Below are 18,477 nucleotides of genomic sequence, written 5' to 3'. Positions count from 1 at the left end.
TGTCGTCATTTTGATTTGATGAACCAAAAACGTTATAGAAAACAGTTTAACAATATAAAAAAAAAAGAACAGAAATATTTAAACTCACTTTTAGAATGTTTTTATTTAACATCCAAGCGAGCAACACCAACAAAAATGTCTATTTAGAACTACTTTGATGTTCAAAATTCATCTGACGTTACCATTTCGATTGTGACGTCAATCACGTGTAGCCCATGTTTTATTGTTATCAGAACATGGCTTTGTATATATTCAAAGCTCAGTAAAGAAGAACGTCATATTAGAATGGATTTTAAAACGTCTGACAAGAAAAGATCGACGAAAATCTTGACATTTTGCAATGTCAAAATACATTTACTAAATATCGACAGGATGTAGGACCATAATTTCTCATAAGGGAGCTACCATTTGATTTTTATGGGGGGGGGGGGGGGGGGCTAGGATGAAAAATTTTTTCCTGCTTTTTTTTTTAGTTGTAATCTCTGTCCTGCCTTTTTATTTTTTACTCTATTCGGTCCTGCCATTTTTTTACTAGTTTATCCTGACTTTTTTTACACAAATTGTCATCCTGCCTTTTTTTTTTTAACAAGTTTCTCATCCTGCCTTTTTTTTTACTCAAAACTCCTGTCCTGCCTATTTTTTTCAAATTTCATCCTAGCCCCCCCCCCATAATAATCAAATGGTAGCTCCCTAATGTTCAGCCAAACATTTAGTTATGTGTTAAAGGTTATGACTTGGATGGAGAAGTGTCTCATTTCTGTGGAGCGCAACTGGAAAAAAATATTTTCATATTAAAGTTTGAATTAAAAATAGATTATTGAATTTTTTTCCCTTAAAACGGGGTTAGAATATACATCTAATTATTTCAAAAATCGAGCATGACATGACCACGAAGTGCACCACTGTCAGGAGACTCAGAGTTAAGGGTAGGTATAGGATTTAAACACGGAACTGAATAACATGTCCGACATCTATTCATCGTTTTAATTTCTTTCTTTAAAGAGGTCAAGAAATCGGACGATCTATGCAATATTGAAAGTTGATAAACGAATCATAAGCTGCTCTGTCAGAGAATCCTTTTAAGCCATTGGCTTTTTGTTATTAAGTTTTCGTCCATTTGGAAAGGTATTATTATCAATGTTTGCTCATTATAGGGAAAACAGTACTATTTATTCTGCCATTGGCGACAATGTTAACATTTTCTAAATTTACCACTTTTTAAGATAAAAACCTGGATAAAACAGTTATATGTTGTGTTAGTACTTTATTACTCTGTTTTAAAGATTAAAGCCAAATAGTATCATGACCAACTTCCAACGGAGCTTGTTTATGTTATCCATGCCCACCGTCATTTTGCACCAAATTTATGAAATTTTGCAAGTCTTTTCGAATAATTCTCTAGAAAATATTTCAATAGGTTTTAAAATTTATATTGTAAATATACACACTGCAGTTATTCATAGATAAATAAAAAATATATGGTACCCTTACATCCAATCACAGCGCTCCTAATTTGACTTCCTTCACCTGCCTTGGGTACACAAAAGGCCAACCTAATGCTGGGAAAATTAAATACTACCATTTTCCCTATAGCCATGTATTTGTAAAGTGAATCTGATGTATACATGATTTGTCTACTTTTCTTTTCCATGACCATGTGCATATTCTTATAGTATTCTCAGTATTCTATTTCATTTTATTATTATTTCATTGTCATAACAAAAATTATTGTAATCATGTTATGAAATTAAAAATCTGCATTTAAAGTATTTCTATTTCTATACAATGCCATTGAATGGTCAATGTGGATTTATAGAACATTTGAAATAATGACATAACAACAAACATGTAATGCATTTTAAACAACAACAACAACAATACTTTATTTTAAGAGGGTTACACAGTTAGATATGGGCCATAATTTGCTATTGGGCTCGTTTCCTATAACGAAAGAAAAGTGATAAAAATGTGTATTACTGTAAGAAAAGTTGTAACAACATCTAAAGATGCCTTTATTTTTATCAACATACAAGTGTATGCTGCTCTTCCCTAGAAAAAATTGAAATTAACAAATTTCGAAGATTATACGACTGTATTTTAGTGTCGTTTCTCGCGTTACTTTTCGCTTCTGAAGTGCATAACGCTGACTGATTTATAGATAATCTTCACCGACAAATTCGTAACTTTTGCTTTCAAATAATAAAGAACATCGACCAATAAGAGTAGTCAGAAGAAAATGCCGAGAACTATAAGTATTTCTGTAGCAGGTGTAAGAACACTAGCGTTACTTTGGTTTCCGATTTCGTAATGCAAATTTTAGATGATGTAATCTGCTTTGTTGTAATAGAATTCTTTATAACAATATGCAAATATGAACTCTCGCGAGATGTTCAAACAGGTAAATCAGAGATGATTTACATTTTAGTTTTGTTCTTCGTAAGAATTAAGTTAGAAAAGGATGTTATCGTTATGCGTTACATTTCACACGAAACAGAAGTCCAGTTAATTCCTTTTTTTTTTATTAAAATTGTTTTTGTCGTTAAGTTCTAATCATTTCCGGTCATACATGAAACATGTGACTAACATGTGATCACGCCCTTACGGCTGGATATATGAAATACTAGGTCTAAACACTGTTTTTGTTTCCAACAGGATGTTAGCAAACATAATCTGTAGACTTGTTTCGTCTTGTTTAAAAAAGGAAAATACAATTTTCAAAGAGATTGCGCCAGGGGTCTATTATTTTTCCTATGTGCATAATGTTACATACGATCTTGTGTGAAAATAAATGCCAAATGACTTGACAAAATCGATTTCAGATTTGACAGACATTATAACACACTTCGTTTCCAGATAACGATGTAAAGGGTCCTTGGAAAATTCAATCGACATTACGTCTCTTATCATTGTGCCGATGCTCGTTGGATTGATTTTGCTTCAGCAGTAAATATTACTGGATATTTTAGGTGAATAAAGATAATTTAATAAAAAATCATGTTAATATACCGTTACACTTGGAATGTACAAAGGTGGTATCTTTGTCACAGTTTTTAATTATTTTTTTTATTCATGTTCTGCAAACACTTTTCAGAAACGCAATAAACTTGTCAAAGGAGAAGTAAACTTTTACCATGCATGACTTGAAAGGAAGTACTTTATTGATTTTAGCCCACTGAAGTAGGTTAAAATGTGGAAACCATGTAGATGGTGTACAGGTCACAAATATCACATGGTGCCTATTTTAAAGATTTTAATTCCAAGTTAAAAGTTTTTTTCTTTACTGGATTTAAAGAATTTTACATTGCCAATGATTTGGAATAAATTGTATATAACTGGAATTTCAAAACAAAATGTAAATACATTTTTTTTGGCTAAAACATCAAGATACAACGATTATGGTATCCTGTATCAATGAAGAAAATATGGAAATTTCTGAATAAATTGTACTAATTGTTTTCGAAACAAGCACATATTTAGGAGTTTTATAATACTGTTACATTTAAGATGGATTTTAAGAAAAAGTATACTGTTTAGATTATTTTAAGCAGATTTTGCAATAAAATAAAACTAAAAAAATGCTTTCGGTTTCTTATGGTTTCCTGGCTCTTTTAAAAAAAACTTTAATTTAACATTGAAAATAGATTTTAAATATTAACATGAAGCAAGTAACACTAGTAATGGTGTTCATTTATGTCTTTTGAAATATATATTGTGCAAAATAAAGAAAATAAAGATTGGTTTCCTGTTTGGTTTCTTGTCACGTAAACGGTGAATCAAAATGTATTAATTTTTTCTTGAAAAACTCAATTGTTCCATTAATACTATTCTAACACCAACACAACCCAAAGAATAAAAGTTAAAGTTTTAGAACTTATAAAAAAGGATACAAAAAGAAACCAAAGGCAGAATACCAAATTATGGTTCATATATAACTAATCTTCCCTGAGGCCCTCATCATGAAAAATCAAACAAAATGCAAATTCATTTATATAGGTAGGTAATTTTATTTTTCCTTTCTTTTTCAGTGAAAAGAATGGCCTTAGATTTGGATGTTATTGTGGACAATTTATATGTTGGAAGTCAACAAGCAACAAAAGATCCCTCTATGTTACGTGAACTGGGTGTTACTCATGTTGTTACAGTCAGTGATGGACCTATCGATAAGATTGTCAATAGTGGTTTCTTTAAATACAAATTTATAGAAGGAATTGACTTTGATATTACTGATCTGCTCCAACGATTCCCTGAAGTAACGGCTTTCATAGAAGAAGGAGTTAAGTCAGGTGCAGTTTTAGTCCACTGGTAGGTAGACTTTAAATTAGTAATCAGACATTTATCAACAATGTCAGAAAAAATTGTTTTGAAATTAAAGAATCAACTACATGTATTTTCTGCATCATATGGGGAAAAAAAATTGAAATTCTTTCTCATGTACTCAGAGTTCTCCCTAAGTACTGGACTCATGAAAAACAGTCTGGACTCATCATATTCAAAATTGGCAAGTCCAAAGATGCATCAAGATTGTTAAAACATGTATCAACTGAGCATTTATGTCATCATTTTATAGCAAAACTTTGAAAATGATCTAAACACGTAGCATTTCCTCGCTCTCTTTATTCAAGGAGATTGAAATAATGAACCTCTGTTAGACTTGCCATAGCTAAAATTGATGAGTTTCTGGACTCACCTTATAAATCTGTAGTGATTCTGTTACCCTGTATTTGTAACTTATGAAATTAAATCCTGTAGAAATTTTTTTGAAGAATGGGTTGAAATTTAATTATCTGTCAATTCCCATCTATGTTTTATTTCCCCAATTAACATATTTTCATTTGCATTCACCATTATCTATAATATTAATGAATTTAAGCAAGGATTTGTCTGGAATTTTGTATACAAATCCTTGATTGATTGATTTTAACCTCATGACCTTTGGTTTTGTTACCTTTTGACAAAAGAGTTATTTTATGACAGTAGATTATATCTTTCATGTCTTTGTTTCAGCCTATTCATGATTAGAATATAAAACTTAAATAATATTATCACATCTTTACAGTGTAGCAGGAGTTTCTAGAAGTGTTACCATGGTGATGGCATATTTGATGGAGAAAAATGGGATGTCTTTTGATGACGCTTTAAAATTAGTGCAACAAAAAAGAAAATATGCAAAGTATATACCAGTACATGTATTTGGTTCAAATAGTGGTTTCATTGGCCTTATTCCTGAAAATCATCAAACCTTAAACTAAAAGGGAACTTTCATAATGGTATAATACTAAACACGTAACAGGAAGGATTGTGCCTGATATTCATATGATGAAGACATGATCTTTCAATCAGTTTAGTTGAGGTCTGGAGCTGGCATGTCAGTAACTGCTAGTAATCTGTTGTTATTTATGTATTATTGTCATTTTGTTTATTTTCTTTTGTTTCATATGTTGACATCGGACTCAGACTTCTTTTAAACTGAGTTTTACTGTGCCTATTGTTGTGCGTTTTTTTTTTTCTACCTTGGCTAGATGTATAGGGGGAGGAATGAGATCTCAAAAAACATGTTTAACCCTGCCGCAATTTTGCGCCTGTCCCAAGTCAGGAGCCTCTGGCCTTTGGAAGTCTTGTATGATTTTTAATTTTAGTTTCTTGTGTATAATTCGGAGTTTAGTATGACGTCCATTATCACTGAACTTGTATACATATTTGTTTAGGGCCAGTTGAAGGACGCCTCTGGGTGCCGTAGTTTCTTGTTGCGTTAAAGACCCATTGGTGGCCTTCTGCTGTTGTATGCTCTATGATCGGGTTGTTGTCTCTTTAACACATTCGTCATTTCCATTCTCAATTTTATTGAGTGTTGAAAAGAAAATATTGTTAAAAAAATTTTTTAAAAATCTTCAAGAATACTTAAGTTATATTATAAGACATGTCCCAAATTGTTAAATTTTGAAAAATTTTAAAAGTTTCATAACTGGAACTGACAAAATCATCAGGGAAGCTTGGCTTTATGTAACAAAACTGTGTGAATAAATTTAGTAAAGAATCTTTAAACTTAAAATTATGTCTTTGCCATGGGTGTATTATCTAACAGACCGACAATTGTATACCGTTATATTTATTATACTTCACGTTAAAATGCTATATTTTGATTGGCTAATACAAGGGTGTTAATTTACTCTACAACATAGCTGAGCATGTGACAATTTTTGAATGTCACCCTCTCGTCAAGACCAATCAAAAATCGTAAATTTAAAGGACAATGGATTGAATTTACATCAAGTAATTAAATACAATGCTTTAGTTCTACGTTTTGGCTCAGATTTTATTATTTGACTGTCAAAATAAAAATAAAAAAACATCTTGCCTCACTTTTGTTGTTTTTTCTAATAATTGTATACCATTATTATATTATGTCTATTATTGACAGATATACAGTGAATTTCATCATTATTTTTATCTATTTATAGCCCAAACGATGGATTTATTAAACAGCTGAAACTGTATGAGAAAATGAAATGTAGATTAGATCCATCAGATGAGGAATACAGAGTATACAGATTGTCAAGTTTAGCAATAACTATGCAGGGACATCAACCTAAAGGTATCAATACTTTATTTGACAGAAAAGATGAAAGGCAGTTTAAAGGCAGTCTTTTCAGATTGTTTTCAGTGATTTTTGTTACTGGTGCTTTGTCATCATTCCTTATATATATATTTTTTATGTTGTAATATTTAGTGTTTTTATTTTGGTCCTCTGGTGACCAATATCCCATCAATCTAAATAGATTTAACATGTTTATCAATTGACTTTTATAAATTGTGACTTGGATGGAGAGTTGTCTAATTGGCACCCTTGCCACATCTTCCTATATCTAATTAATTCTATTGGTCCAAGTGATTTTAGCATAATTGATGTTTATCCGCTAGGTTTTATATTTTTTTATTTATATATTTCACTTGCTACTCTTAAACTCTTAAAGTTTGAATTTATGTACTTTTTGTTTAAGACTTCAATAGAATGAGACGCTTGTTATTCTATCTTTCCTTGAGTTATGTCCCTTCCTTCCTATCTCTAGAAATGAGCTAATTTGTTTTTCATAAATACTTTTTGTTTATAAATTCAATAATTTAATTATCAATTGAATTGTTTCACATTTTTTATGAGGGACCTTTAAGAGCAGTCTTTCTGGTTTTGGTTTTGCCAGAGACATATATTGTATTATATGTCTCTGGTTTTGCCATTGTTGAAGTCCAAACGGTTCACCATAGTTCCTTACATTCACTTTACTTGAACTTTGGTGCAATCATACCACATCTCTTTATTTTTATATACATCCACTTCATTCTAACTTTGGTGGATAAGTGTCTCATTGACAATCATACCATATCTCCTTATTTTTATATAATCTTATTTTGATACAATATTTTTATATAAATCTTATTTTGATACAATACTTTTTATATATAAATCTTATTTTAATACAATATTTTTATATACATCCTATTTTGATACAAATTAATGTTTTTTTCTTAATCGTTTAATCTTATTCTCACAATTTTATTGATTACACCTTTGATTAAGTAAGAAGAGCTTGTCTCTCAAATATATTATCATATAAAAAGAAAATTAAAGAAAATTGTAAAAAAATTTATGATATATAAATGGTTTTTTTTTGTTATTACGTCTATGCATGTGTGTTTGTTAACATGATGTTATATACTTTATTTTTAATTAATTATATTGGTGTATTTTAATATGTCATTGTGTAAATGTCAGTATTTACATGTGTTTTTGTACTTTCCTTTATAAAGCTTTTATAATTTTACACAGTATTGATATGACAATGTTATTTTCATTATTTAATTGAGTGTTAACAGTTGTGAAAGTATTCTGAATTAAAGTGTTTTATATGAAAAGAAATTTAAGTTTTCATTCAAAAACTTTCCAGTAACATGTATGATTTGATGATTAGCCTTGTGTCATATTTATTTTAATAATGTTTTAATTTTTTCATAGCGTTTTTATGTTGATAAGTTAATTTTTTTTCTCATTTTAAGTAGTTTTTATAGGACCGCAAACATTTTTTTGCGTCGTATAATGCTATCATGTCCTCTGCGTTGTCGTCTGAAGACGCATTTAGTTTCCGGACAATAACTTTAGTTTTAGTAAATGGATTTCTTTAAATTTTTACCAGAAGGTTCAATACTACTAAAGGAAGGTTGGGATTGATTTTGGGGGTTATGGTCCCAATAGTTTAGTAATTAGGGACTAAAAAGGGGGCTATAAATGAGCATTTTTGCAGTTTTCAAACAATAACTTGTGTTTAAGTTTATGAATCTCTGTGAAATTATTCCACAAGTTTCCATACCATGAAGGGATGGTTAGTATTGACTCTGGGGGGTTATGGCTCAAAATGTTTTGGAATTAGGTGCAAAAAAGGGGGGAACTAGGGTTTTCTGGTCAGTGGACAATTAAGACAATTTAAAAGCAGTGTAAGGGAGGTAATTCAAAAACATTTTAAATACAATGTTGGGTATGTTCAGAAAAACCTCACTTACACTTCTTGTAAATTATGTATTAAGGAATGTCAGGTTTTGGACTGATTGTAAAAAAAGGGTGGTGGTGGTAGTTTTCATATTTTTTTTCTCCAAATTTCTTTGAAGAAGAAATCTCTAATTGCACAATATTGTGCTATAGATTTGTAAGATCTTGACATTTGTTTTGTGTCAGAAACTCATATTATGTCAAAAATTTCATCACAATCCAAATTCAGAGCTGTATCAAGCTTGAATGTTGTGTCCATACTTGGCTCAATTGTTCAGGGTTGGACTTCTGTGGTCGTATAAAAGTGTGCCCTGTGGAGCACCTGGTTATTATATATATTAAAAAGAAGATTTGGTATGATTGCCATTGAGACAACTCTTCACAAGACTAAATAACACAGAAATTAACAACTATAGGTCAACGGACTGCCTTCAACAATGATCAAAGCACAGACCACATAAGCAGCTATAAAAAGACCCGAAATGACAAATATAAAACAATTCAAAGGAGAAAACTAACAACCTTATTTATGTTCTAACTAATGAACAAAAGACAAGTTATATGACAAAATTAAATCAGGTACAGTGAAACTGGCAGGATAAGAATGATAAGGTCCAGATCTAGTTGCTATAAAATCCCCAGATTGAACAACCTAATTTGGAGTTGTTGCCCATGAAAAATACGTTTTATGAAATTTTCAGTTTTTGGTTATTATCTAAAACACTATTGAAGATAAAGAGGAAATTTTAAAAAGGAAAACTGTTTCTAAAAGTAAGACCTTCAAGTAAGTCAAACATGACCGAAATCCTCAATTGATCTCTTAAATGAGTAATTGCCCTTGAAAGATGGTTGTTACCATATTTTGTTTCTGGCAGAAACTATGATGAATAGAGAAAAAACTTGTCTTCGCTAAAATATTCACCAAATTAAGACCTACAAATAGTTCAACATGAATGAAATTGTCAATAAACACCTAATATTTTATAAATAGTTATTGCCCGTAATGGATGATTTTTAATAACAAAAAAAATGGTGTTTTGAGGAAACTATGAAAGATTGAGAATACCTTTAAGTGGCTTGTTTAAAAATGCATTGGTATACATAAATGATTTTTGATGCAAGATTCCAGGTGAGCAATTTGGGCTCTTAGCAACCTCTTGTTTTATTGTTTTAACTTTGAACTACAATATTACAATAGTGAATTTTGGATCAATAAACACATTTGTATGCATACTTTCTGAAGTGTCTGTACTTAGTCATGAATTTAATAGTTGATTTTAAGATGTGACACTTATTCATAGTGTTTTCTCAGTGTTGAAAATATTTCTTGTCTTTCTCTGTTGAAAAAGTATGTTCCTAATTACTCATAGTAAGTCAGGTAAACACATAAAACAGACATAATTAACAACCACATAAGAAATAAGCCTACCAGTACTTTAGAATTAGCAGCTAAACGAAAGATTCAAATAAGCAGTAAAACGAATAAACAAGAAATACAAAGATACAAAACCGAAATATGAAACAATGAAAAATAATGAGCAGAAGATGAAATAATGAATCGATCACATAAAATCATTGCTTTCCATCAGCTGATATCTATGTTTATCATGCAATCATATGAACAAAGTAAGTGCAGATCAACTTAATTGTTCAAATGGTTTGGTCAAATTGATTTATTGTTGGTTTTTAAGACTATGTTCAGCACATTTGACTCCATTAGGCCATTTATGTGCCACAGTAAAGTGAGAAAATCATGACTTTTATTTCATTTGTTTGCTCTGCATCAATTGTATGGCTTATAAAGATTTTAACCAACCTTGTAAGAAATGGCTGGTCTTTATGCCTTGCATCATTTTTACATTTTGAAGGTTGATATGAAAGAGAAGAGAATCACTTGATCTTGTGTAAATTCTCTATCATTTTTAACTGTACCTGTTTGATTTTAGATGCAGGTATGTTTTTGCCTGGAGATTTAACAGATACACCAACAGCTAATGATTGTGACATTATCTTTAGATGTAAAAAGTGTAGGTTAGTTTTACAACTTTTTATTCTACAAATAACTTACTTGGCAAACTTTTCCAAGGAACAGGGATTATATTACAATTCATTTGCTGGAAAATCAATTATGAGATATTCCCATTGTTTTACAAGAGGGGCGAGAGATACCAGAGGTACATTCAAAATCATAGACTGAAAATAAACATGACAATGCCATGGGTAAAAAAGAAAAAGATAAACAGACAAATAATAGTATACAAGACACAACATAGAAAAAAGACTAAGCAACACAAATCCCACCAAAAGCTCGGGATGAAATCAGGTGCTCAGGAAGGGTTAGCAGTAAAATTACTTTTCCTATTGAAAATTTTTCTATATAAAGACAGGAAATTTGTAAATTGTGTTGTCTATTGTCCTTTTTTTTGGGAGGGGGGGGGGGGAGGAGGGGTTACCGGTATGACGTTGTTTGCAGATTTTTTATTGTCTTGACTCACTCCTGAGTGTTAATTTAATTTAATACTTTTTTTTATATGTTGCTTATAAACCTGTCTATTGTTGAAAGTTGATCTTAAGATACCTTGGTTCTTTGTTTATTGTTGTGTTGCTGACTTATTGAATTATATCCCACATATCCTTTAATTCTTATACAGAGGCATGTTTATGTTTACTTTTTCAGACAACCGTTATTTAACCGATCTTGTTTCTATAAACATACTGTAGGACCAGGAGAAGCAGCATTTGATTGGAGAGGAACATCAAATACTGAAAAATCTACAGAAATTTGTGATAAATCAATCTTTATACATCCTGTTCAGTGGATGAAACAATCCATTATTGACACAGAAGGCAAGGTAAATATTCAGATTAACAAATATACTATAATCTAAGGTTGGTATTAAAAGTAGAGAACTACCCCAAAAGGCAACAGTGTGAAAATACTAATGAACTAAACAAGTTGCAGATTATTATCCTCCGTAAAATGTCTCAGGGCCTACTGGAGTTAAGCAGATCCTGCTCCTCACATATCGCCCATCATGATGCTCAAATAACTGCCATACCATAAAATAACAAAAGACTCATGACTAACTAGGTTCCTTGCATGGGACAGGCATGTAAAAATGTTTGACACTGATTTTTTTTCCTAAATATTTATCGTTATAATTAATTTTTTAATTTGTTTTATTTTCAATGTTAAAATATTTGTTTGCATTAACTCTCATTTATTTTTTCAGCTATCTTGTCCAAAATGCAGTGCTAAAGTAGGATCCTATGTTTGGCATGGTATGTAAAATCTATTTTTAGGCTAACTTTTAAATCAAAGTTTTTCTTATTATAGTCATTCCTTCATTTTATTGATGTGATGCTGTAGCTTATGCATCTATCTTGATAATGCAGAAAATATACAAACTTATGATCTATAACTTAAATGTGCTTGTAACTAATTGCTGTTAGTAAAATTGAGCACACTATCATATATTGCTCTTATAATAAGTAAAATCTACAGATTCTACCACTACATAAAGTGTGCCCGTAGTTTGCCTATGACTGCTTTCATCCATTTCATTTGAACTATGATGGATAGTTGTCTCATTGGCAACAATACCACAACTCTTTAAGGTGGATCGTATGTCTTCCTCCATAGTAGCAAATAATAAATGGTCTAGATCTCTAATGGAATGTGCAAATTTTGAGAGTAGCATGTAATTCATGTGTAAGACTTTTAATGATAATATAGAAAATTATGTGATTCATCATTTTTATACGCCCGGGACGGGACGTATTATGGTATACCGTTGTCCGTCCGTCCGTCCGTCGTCCACACTTCGGACAATAACTCAAAAACACCTTCATCAATTTCCATGAAACTTAAGTGAATTGTTTATATCTATTGACGTAAGCTCCCTTTCGTTTTTTTTTAATTTCAGATTTTAAGTTTTTGATTTATGGGGCTTTATTCATAAAAAAAGGGGGAATTTTCAACACTTCGGACAATAACTCAAAAAGGCTTTCACCAATGTCCATGAAACTTTGGTGAATTGTTTATATCTATTGACGTAAGCTCCCTTTCGTTTTTTTTTTAATTTCAGATTTTAAGTTTTGGATTTATGGGGCTTTATTTATAAAAAAGGGGGGATTTTCAACACTTCGGACAATAACTCGAAAAGGCTTTCACCAATGTCCATGAAACTTTGGTGAATTGATTATATCTATTGATGTAAGCTCCCTTTCGTTTTTTTTTAATTTCAGATTTTAAGTTTTGGATTTATGGGGCTTTATACATAAATAAAGGGGGATTTTTAACACTTCGGACAATTACTCAAAAAGGCTTTCACCAATGTCCATGAAACTTTGGTGAATTGTTTATATCTATTGATGTAAGCTCCCTTTCAATTTTTATAAATTTCAGATTTTAAGTTTTGGATTTATGGGGCTTTATTCATAAAAAAAAAAGGGTGATTTTTAACACTTCGGACAATAACTCAAAAAGGCTTTCACCAATGTCCATGAAACTTTGGTGAATTGTTTATATCTATTAATGTAAGCTCCCTTTCAATTTTTATAAATTTCAGATTTTACATTTCCGTGTTATGAATTTTTATGCCTAAAAAAGGGGGGATTTTTCCAATTTTGGGACTATAACTAACACTTTCACAAAATTTTATGTATGGATGAAAAATTAAGAAAACAAACTTAGTTAAATTTGAGGTAGCCTTAATAGTGCCAATTTTTTTGTGCATTTTTATTTATTATTTGTATTTGACAGGGCTCACACTATTTCTAGTTGATCATATAAATTCATTTAGAGCATAAAAGACAAGTTAAAAGAGCAACGGGCGTATCATGCGCCTAAGCGCAGCACTTTATTACAGCATTATTTTCTAAAAAACACAATATTAATGTTTATTTTTTTTTTCAACTTTGCAAAATAAGGGGAGAAAACTCAAAAAGAAGGGGAAGAAAACCGAGATAAAGTAATTTTATTATAGAAAGTGTTAGCAAGAAAACAAGTTTGGTGACCCCATTTTTTCGTTTTATGTCCCATTTATGGGCATTATGTTTTCTGGTCTGTGCATCCGTCCTTCCGTCTGTCCTGCTTCAGGTTAAAGTTTTTGGTCAAGGTAGTTTTTGAAGTTCAATCAACTTGAAACGTAGTACACATGTTCCCTATGATATGATCTTACTAATTTTAATGCCAAATTACCCCATTTTCACGGTCCACTGACCATAGAAATGATAGTGCGGATTGGGCATCTGTGTACAGGGGACACATTCTTGTTCATATCTGAAAGCATGTTCTTCTCACATTTTATTTTAAAAAAATTTATCACAATGAACTGGATTTTCCATGCATAATCTATACAAATCTGACAATTTTGAACAACCTGTAGCAAGAAAAAATGTCCAGTAACCCATACTTTTTATTACATTTTTGAAAAAAGCATGATCAAAATCTTCATTTTGACAAATTATTGAAGTAATCTATGGATTTTAATTAGGATCTATAGTTGTTAATTTCTGTGTCATTTGGTCTCTTGTGGAGACTTGTCGTAATTTTTAGATATACAATATATGTACATTGTCGGAAAATATAAAATTTATTTGTAAACAATTTTTTTGCAGGTGAGCAGTGTCCATGTGGAGAATGGGTTATCCCTGCATTCCATATACAAACATCTAAAGTTGATGAATGTAAACCTATACAGACAGATATCAGAAACCGTGTAGAACCAGGACAAAATACATGAGGAACCAGGTGGGGTCAGCTGTTAAATGGGAAAAGGAACCAGATCTATACTCATTCAATGAATCTCTTGATTTATAGAAGACAAACTAATAAAAAGACTTTTAAAGTTTTTGTGATGGGAATATTGTGAATATAAGTTGTACATAGAAGCTGTTACTTATCATCAATAAATATGTACATTACCTAACCAGTATTTTCTTCTTATTATTATTTATGTTTTTCCTGCTCTTTTACCTCATGTATCATGACCAAGTAATAACTTGTATCAAAGTTAAAGAAGAAAGGGAATAAGAGTGCACACTTTGAAATGTCTCGCCTTCTTTACTAACCATTGGTTTTATTATGTTAATAGTCCTAAATATAAAGCTTTACTAAAACTATCATATAAACTTAATATGATGCAAGCAAATGATGAGAAATACATTTACACCTTACAATCATTTGATTTACTAAATACAGCTGACCTAATGTTTATATGGAAAAACAAACCAAAACACAACCAGATGCTCCGCAGGGCGTAGCTTTATATGACCGCAGAGGTTGAACCCTGAACGGTTGGGGCAAGTATGGACACAACATTCAAGCTGGATTCAGCTCTAAATTTGGATTGTGATTAAATAGTTGACACAGCATAGGTTTCTGACACAGAATGAATGTGTTCTAATGAACTTAAAATTTTTGTTTTCTCTTAGAGCAATTCACTATGCTGTTGAATATTAATCCTCTCAAAAAAATGTTTGAAGAAATTTTCTTTTTTATTTATGAAATTTCAAATGAGAAAAATTGAACCCAATTTTTTTAATCACATCCCCCTTTCCCTTATTCCAAAACTAATCTCAATTAAAATTTCTAATGGAGTTTGCAACAATAACTACTCATTTAAATACATCATCAAATATTAAGATGTAAAAAAACTGCTTGTTATCACTGAATGGTAAAGATTATTTTAATTTATCAGTTGGTAGTAAAAAGTGAATATACATTGTATATTGTATATAACAAAGATTTAAGTTGATTCTGGACAAAGAAAGATAACTCCAATTAAAAAAAATCTTGCTATTGCACAATATTTTGCAATTAGATATTTCTTGCTTACTATTCTGGACAAAGAAAGATAACTCTAATTAAAAAAATAATTTGCTATTTCACAATATTGTGCAATTAGATATTTCTTGCCATTGCGCAATACTGTGCAATTGAAAAGACTTGCTATTGCACAATACTTAATATAATAATTTTAGATCCTGATTTGGACCAACTTGAAAACTGGGCCCATAATAAAAAATCTAAGTACATTTTTGGATTCAGCATATCAAAGAACCCCAAGATTTCAATTTTTGTTAAAATCAGACTAAGTTTAATTTTGGACCCTTTGGACTTTAGTGTAGACCAATTTGAAAACAGGACCAAAAATGAAGAATCTACATACACAGTTAGATTTGGTATATCAAAGAACCCCATTTATTCAATTTTTATGAAATCAAACAAAGTTTAATTTTGGACCCCGATTTGGACCAACTTGAAAACTGGGCCAATAATCAAGAATCTAAGTACATTTTTAGATTCAGCATATCAAAGAACCTAACGGATTCATTTTTTGTCAAAATCAAACTAAGTTTAATTTTGGACCCTTTGGACCTTAATGTAGACCAATTTGAAAAAGGGACCAAAAGTTAAGAATCTACATACACAGTCATGACAGTTAGATTCGGCATATCAAAGAACCCCAATTATTCAATTTTGATGAAATCAAACAAAGTTTAATTTTGAACCCTTTGGGCCCCTTATTATGTTGGGACCAAAACTCCCAAAATCAATACCAACCTTCCTTTTATGGTCATTAACCTTGTGTTTAAATTTCATAGATTTCTATTTACTTATACTAACGTTATGGTGCCAAAACCAAGAAAAATGCTTATTTGGGTCCCCTTTTGGCCCCTAATTCCTAAACTGTTGGGATCTAAACTCCCAAAATCAATACCAACCTTCCTTTTGTAGTCATTAACATTGTGTTTAAATTTCATTGATTTCTATTTACTTAAACTAAAGTTATTGTGCGAAAACCAAGAATAATGCTTATTTGGGCCCTTTTTTGGCCCCTAATTCCTAAACTGTTGAAACCAAAACTCCCAAAATCAATCCCAACCGTTCTTTTGTGGTCATAAACCTTGTGTCAAAATTTCATAGATTTCTATTAACTTAAACTAAAGTTATAGTGCGAAAACCAAGAAAATGCTTATTTGGGCCCTTTTTGGCCCCTAATTCCTAAAATGTTGGGACCAAAACTCCCAAAATCAATAACAACCTTCCTTTTGTGGTCATAAATCTTGTGTTAAAATTTCATAGATTTCCGTTCACTTTTACTAAAGTTAGAGTGCGAAAACTAAAAGTATTCGGACGACGACGCAGACGCCAACGTGATAGCAATATACGACGAAAAATTTTTCAAATTTTGCGGTCGTATAAAAACCTTAATACTGAGCAATGAAGCGTGAAAATGAGGTCAAATAAAACCTACAAGACTGACAGGTACATCATGAAATATTTCTATACACTAAATATAGCTGACCTATTGCATATAGTACATGTATATAAAAAAAACTAAACCCAAAAACCTAACTTTGACCACAGAACCATGAAAATGAGGTTAAGGTCAGATGACACCTTCCAGTTTGACATGTACACCTTACAATCCTTCCATATACCAATTACACTAGAACTATTGCTTAAAGTATCTGAGATATGGACTTGACCACCAAAACTTAACCTTGTTTACTGATCCATAAAATGAGGTCACGGTCAAATAAAAACTGTATGATGGGCATGAGGACCATGCAAGGTATGCACATACCAAATATAGTTATCCTATTACTCATAATAAGAGAAATTAACTTTACAAAAAATATTAACTTTTTTTCAAATATTCACTGAACCATGAAAATGAGGTCAAGGACAATGGACATGTGACAGACAAAAAAACTTCAAAACATGAGGCATCTATATACAAAGCATGAAGCATCCAGATCTTCCACCTTCTAAAATATAAAGCTTTTAAGATGTTACTATCCCTAAGTCAAGCTTTCTATGACTCGACAAAAATTAATCTGTGCAAAGGTTGACTTGCTATCTTATTACTTTTAAACCAACATGTGTACATACAGCTCCATTGTTTATGTCTTGCCTACCATCAATGAATGTTGAACAAATGAATGCCAGACTCAAGAAGGCTAATCTGACAGCAGCGGCATTAGCTTCTTTAACAGTCATAATTTAGAATGTAAACAAGCTATATAATCAATATCTTGTAAAAAGATGCCTCATCTGTTGTCCTTGACCTCATTTTTATGGTGCAATGACCATTTTAAAGCTGTTTAGCTTTTTTTTCATGATAAGACTATATTTGGTATATACATGTGTTCTTCAGCGCAAAGTTTTAGTGTGATGGCATTCTTGCAGGTGAGGTTTGCTTAAAGTTCTGCTGTGTATTTAAATTGAAAAACAGCAATGAAAGAGGTTCCTTTGCTTCTGTTTTGACAAATGTGTATATGAATTTTGTGACATGAATATACCATTTACATTACAATTAGTTTCATCTCAATTCACCCTAAAGTATCAGGTTAATGAATAGCAGTATTTACCATTTGAGTAGAACTTAAAAATTGATAAACATAAGCAGCAATGCATATGATTTAATTTTCTGGTCTCTAAATATAGACGAATTAACTCTAATAATAATATTTTAATATAAAAATACAACATGCACAAATAATATGTTAAGTTGTACAACCAAAATCTTATAGGCCTTAGGTATATAGATTGTCAATGTAATATATCCTCCTTTTCTTGTTTTAAACAAAATAGACCTAAATACTATAATTTTACATTAAATCAATAAACAATAAACCGAATAGTAAACAAAACCCTCATTAAGTAAAGTAACCAAAACCAGATAAAAACAATCCTGGTAGTATTAATGGAAAAAATCCAAGTGCTTGTAAGATGGCTTTAATTTATCAGTGGGAAGTAAAATTAAATACAGTCGACTCTCGTTATGTCGAAGTCAGCCGGACCAGAGAAATATTTCGAGATACACGTAGTTCGACTCAAACGAACACCGGAAGTTCGACAATCTAAGGGACACAACTCTTGCTTAGCTTGGTAAAGCTAAAATAAATCCGGGTGAATATGGCAAGGG

General features: G+C 31.1%; 1 protein-coding gene across 2 annotated transcripts; it reads left to right on the top strand.

Moving 5' to 3' along the window:
- Positions 1-796: 796 nt before the first annotated feature.
- On the top strand, positions 797-14,469 carry LOC143063381 (dual specificity protein phosphatase 12-like). Of its 2 annotated transcripts, none has more exons than XM_076235500.1 (8): positions 797-926; positions 4,026-4,302; positions 5,057-5,170; positions 6,459-6,592; positions 10,483-10,567; positions 11,214-11,388; positions 11,770-11,818; positions 14,159-14,469. In XM_076235500.1, exons 1-8 carry the CDS (start codon positions 884-886, stop codon positions 14,281-14,283), a joined length of 1,002 nt encoding a protein of 333 aa, XP_076091615.1. In that variant the 5' UTR covers positions 797-883; the 3' UTR covers positions 14,284-14,469. The 2 variants fall into 2 exon arrangements, with proteins under 2 accessions (XP_076091615.1, XP_076091616.1); XM_076235501.1 differs by lacking the exon at positions 797-926 and adding an exon at positions 1,004-1,125.
- The last annotated feature ends 4,008 nt before the right edge of the window (positions 14,470-18,477 follow it).

Source organism: Mytilus galloprovincialis, chromosome 2 (genome assembly GCF_965363235.1).
Source record: "Mytilus galloprovincialis chromosome 2, xbMytGall1.hap1.1, whole genome shotgun sequence".
Lineage (NCBI taxonomy): Eukaryota > Metazoa > Mollusca > Bivalvia > Mytilida > Mytilidae > Mytilus > Mytilus galloprovincialis.
This window is presented reverse-complemented; position numbering and strand designations above follow the sequence as displayed.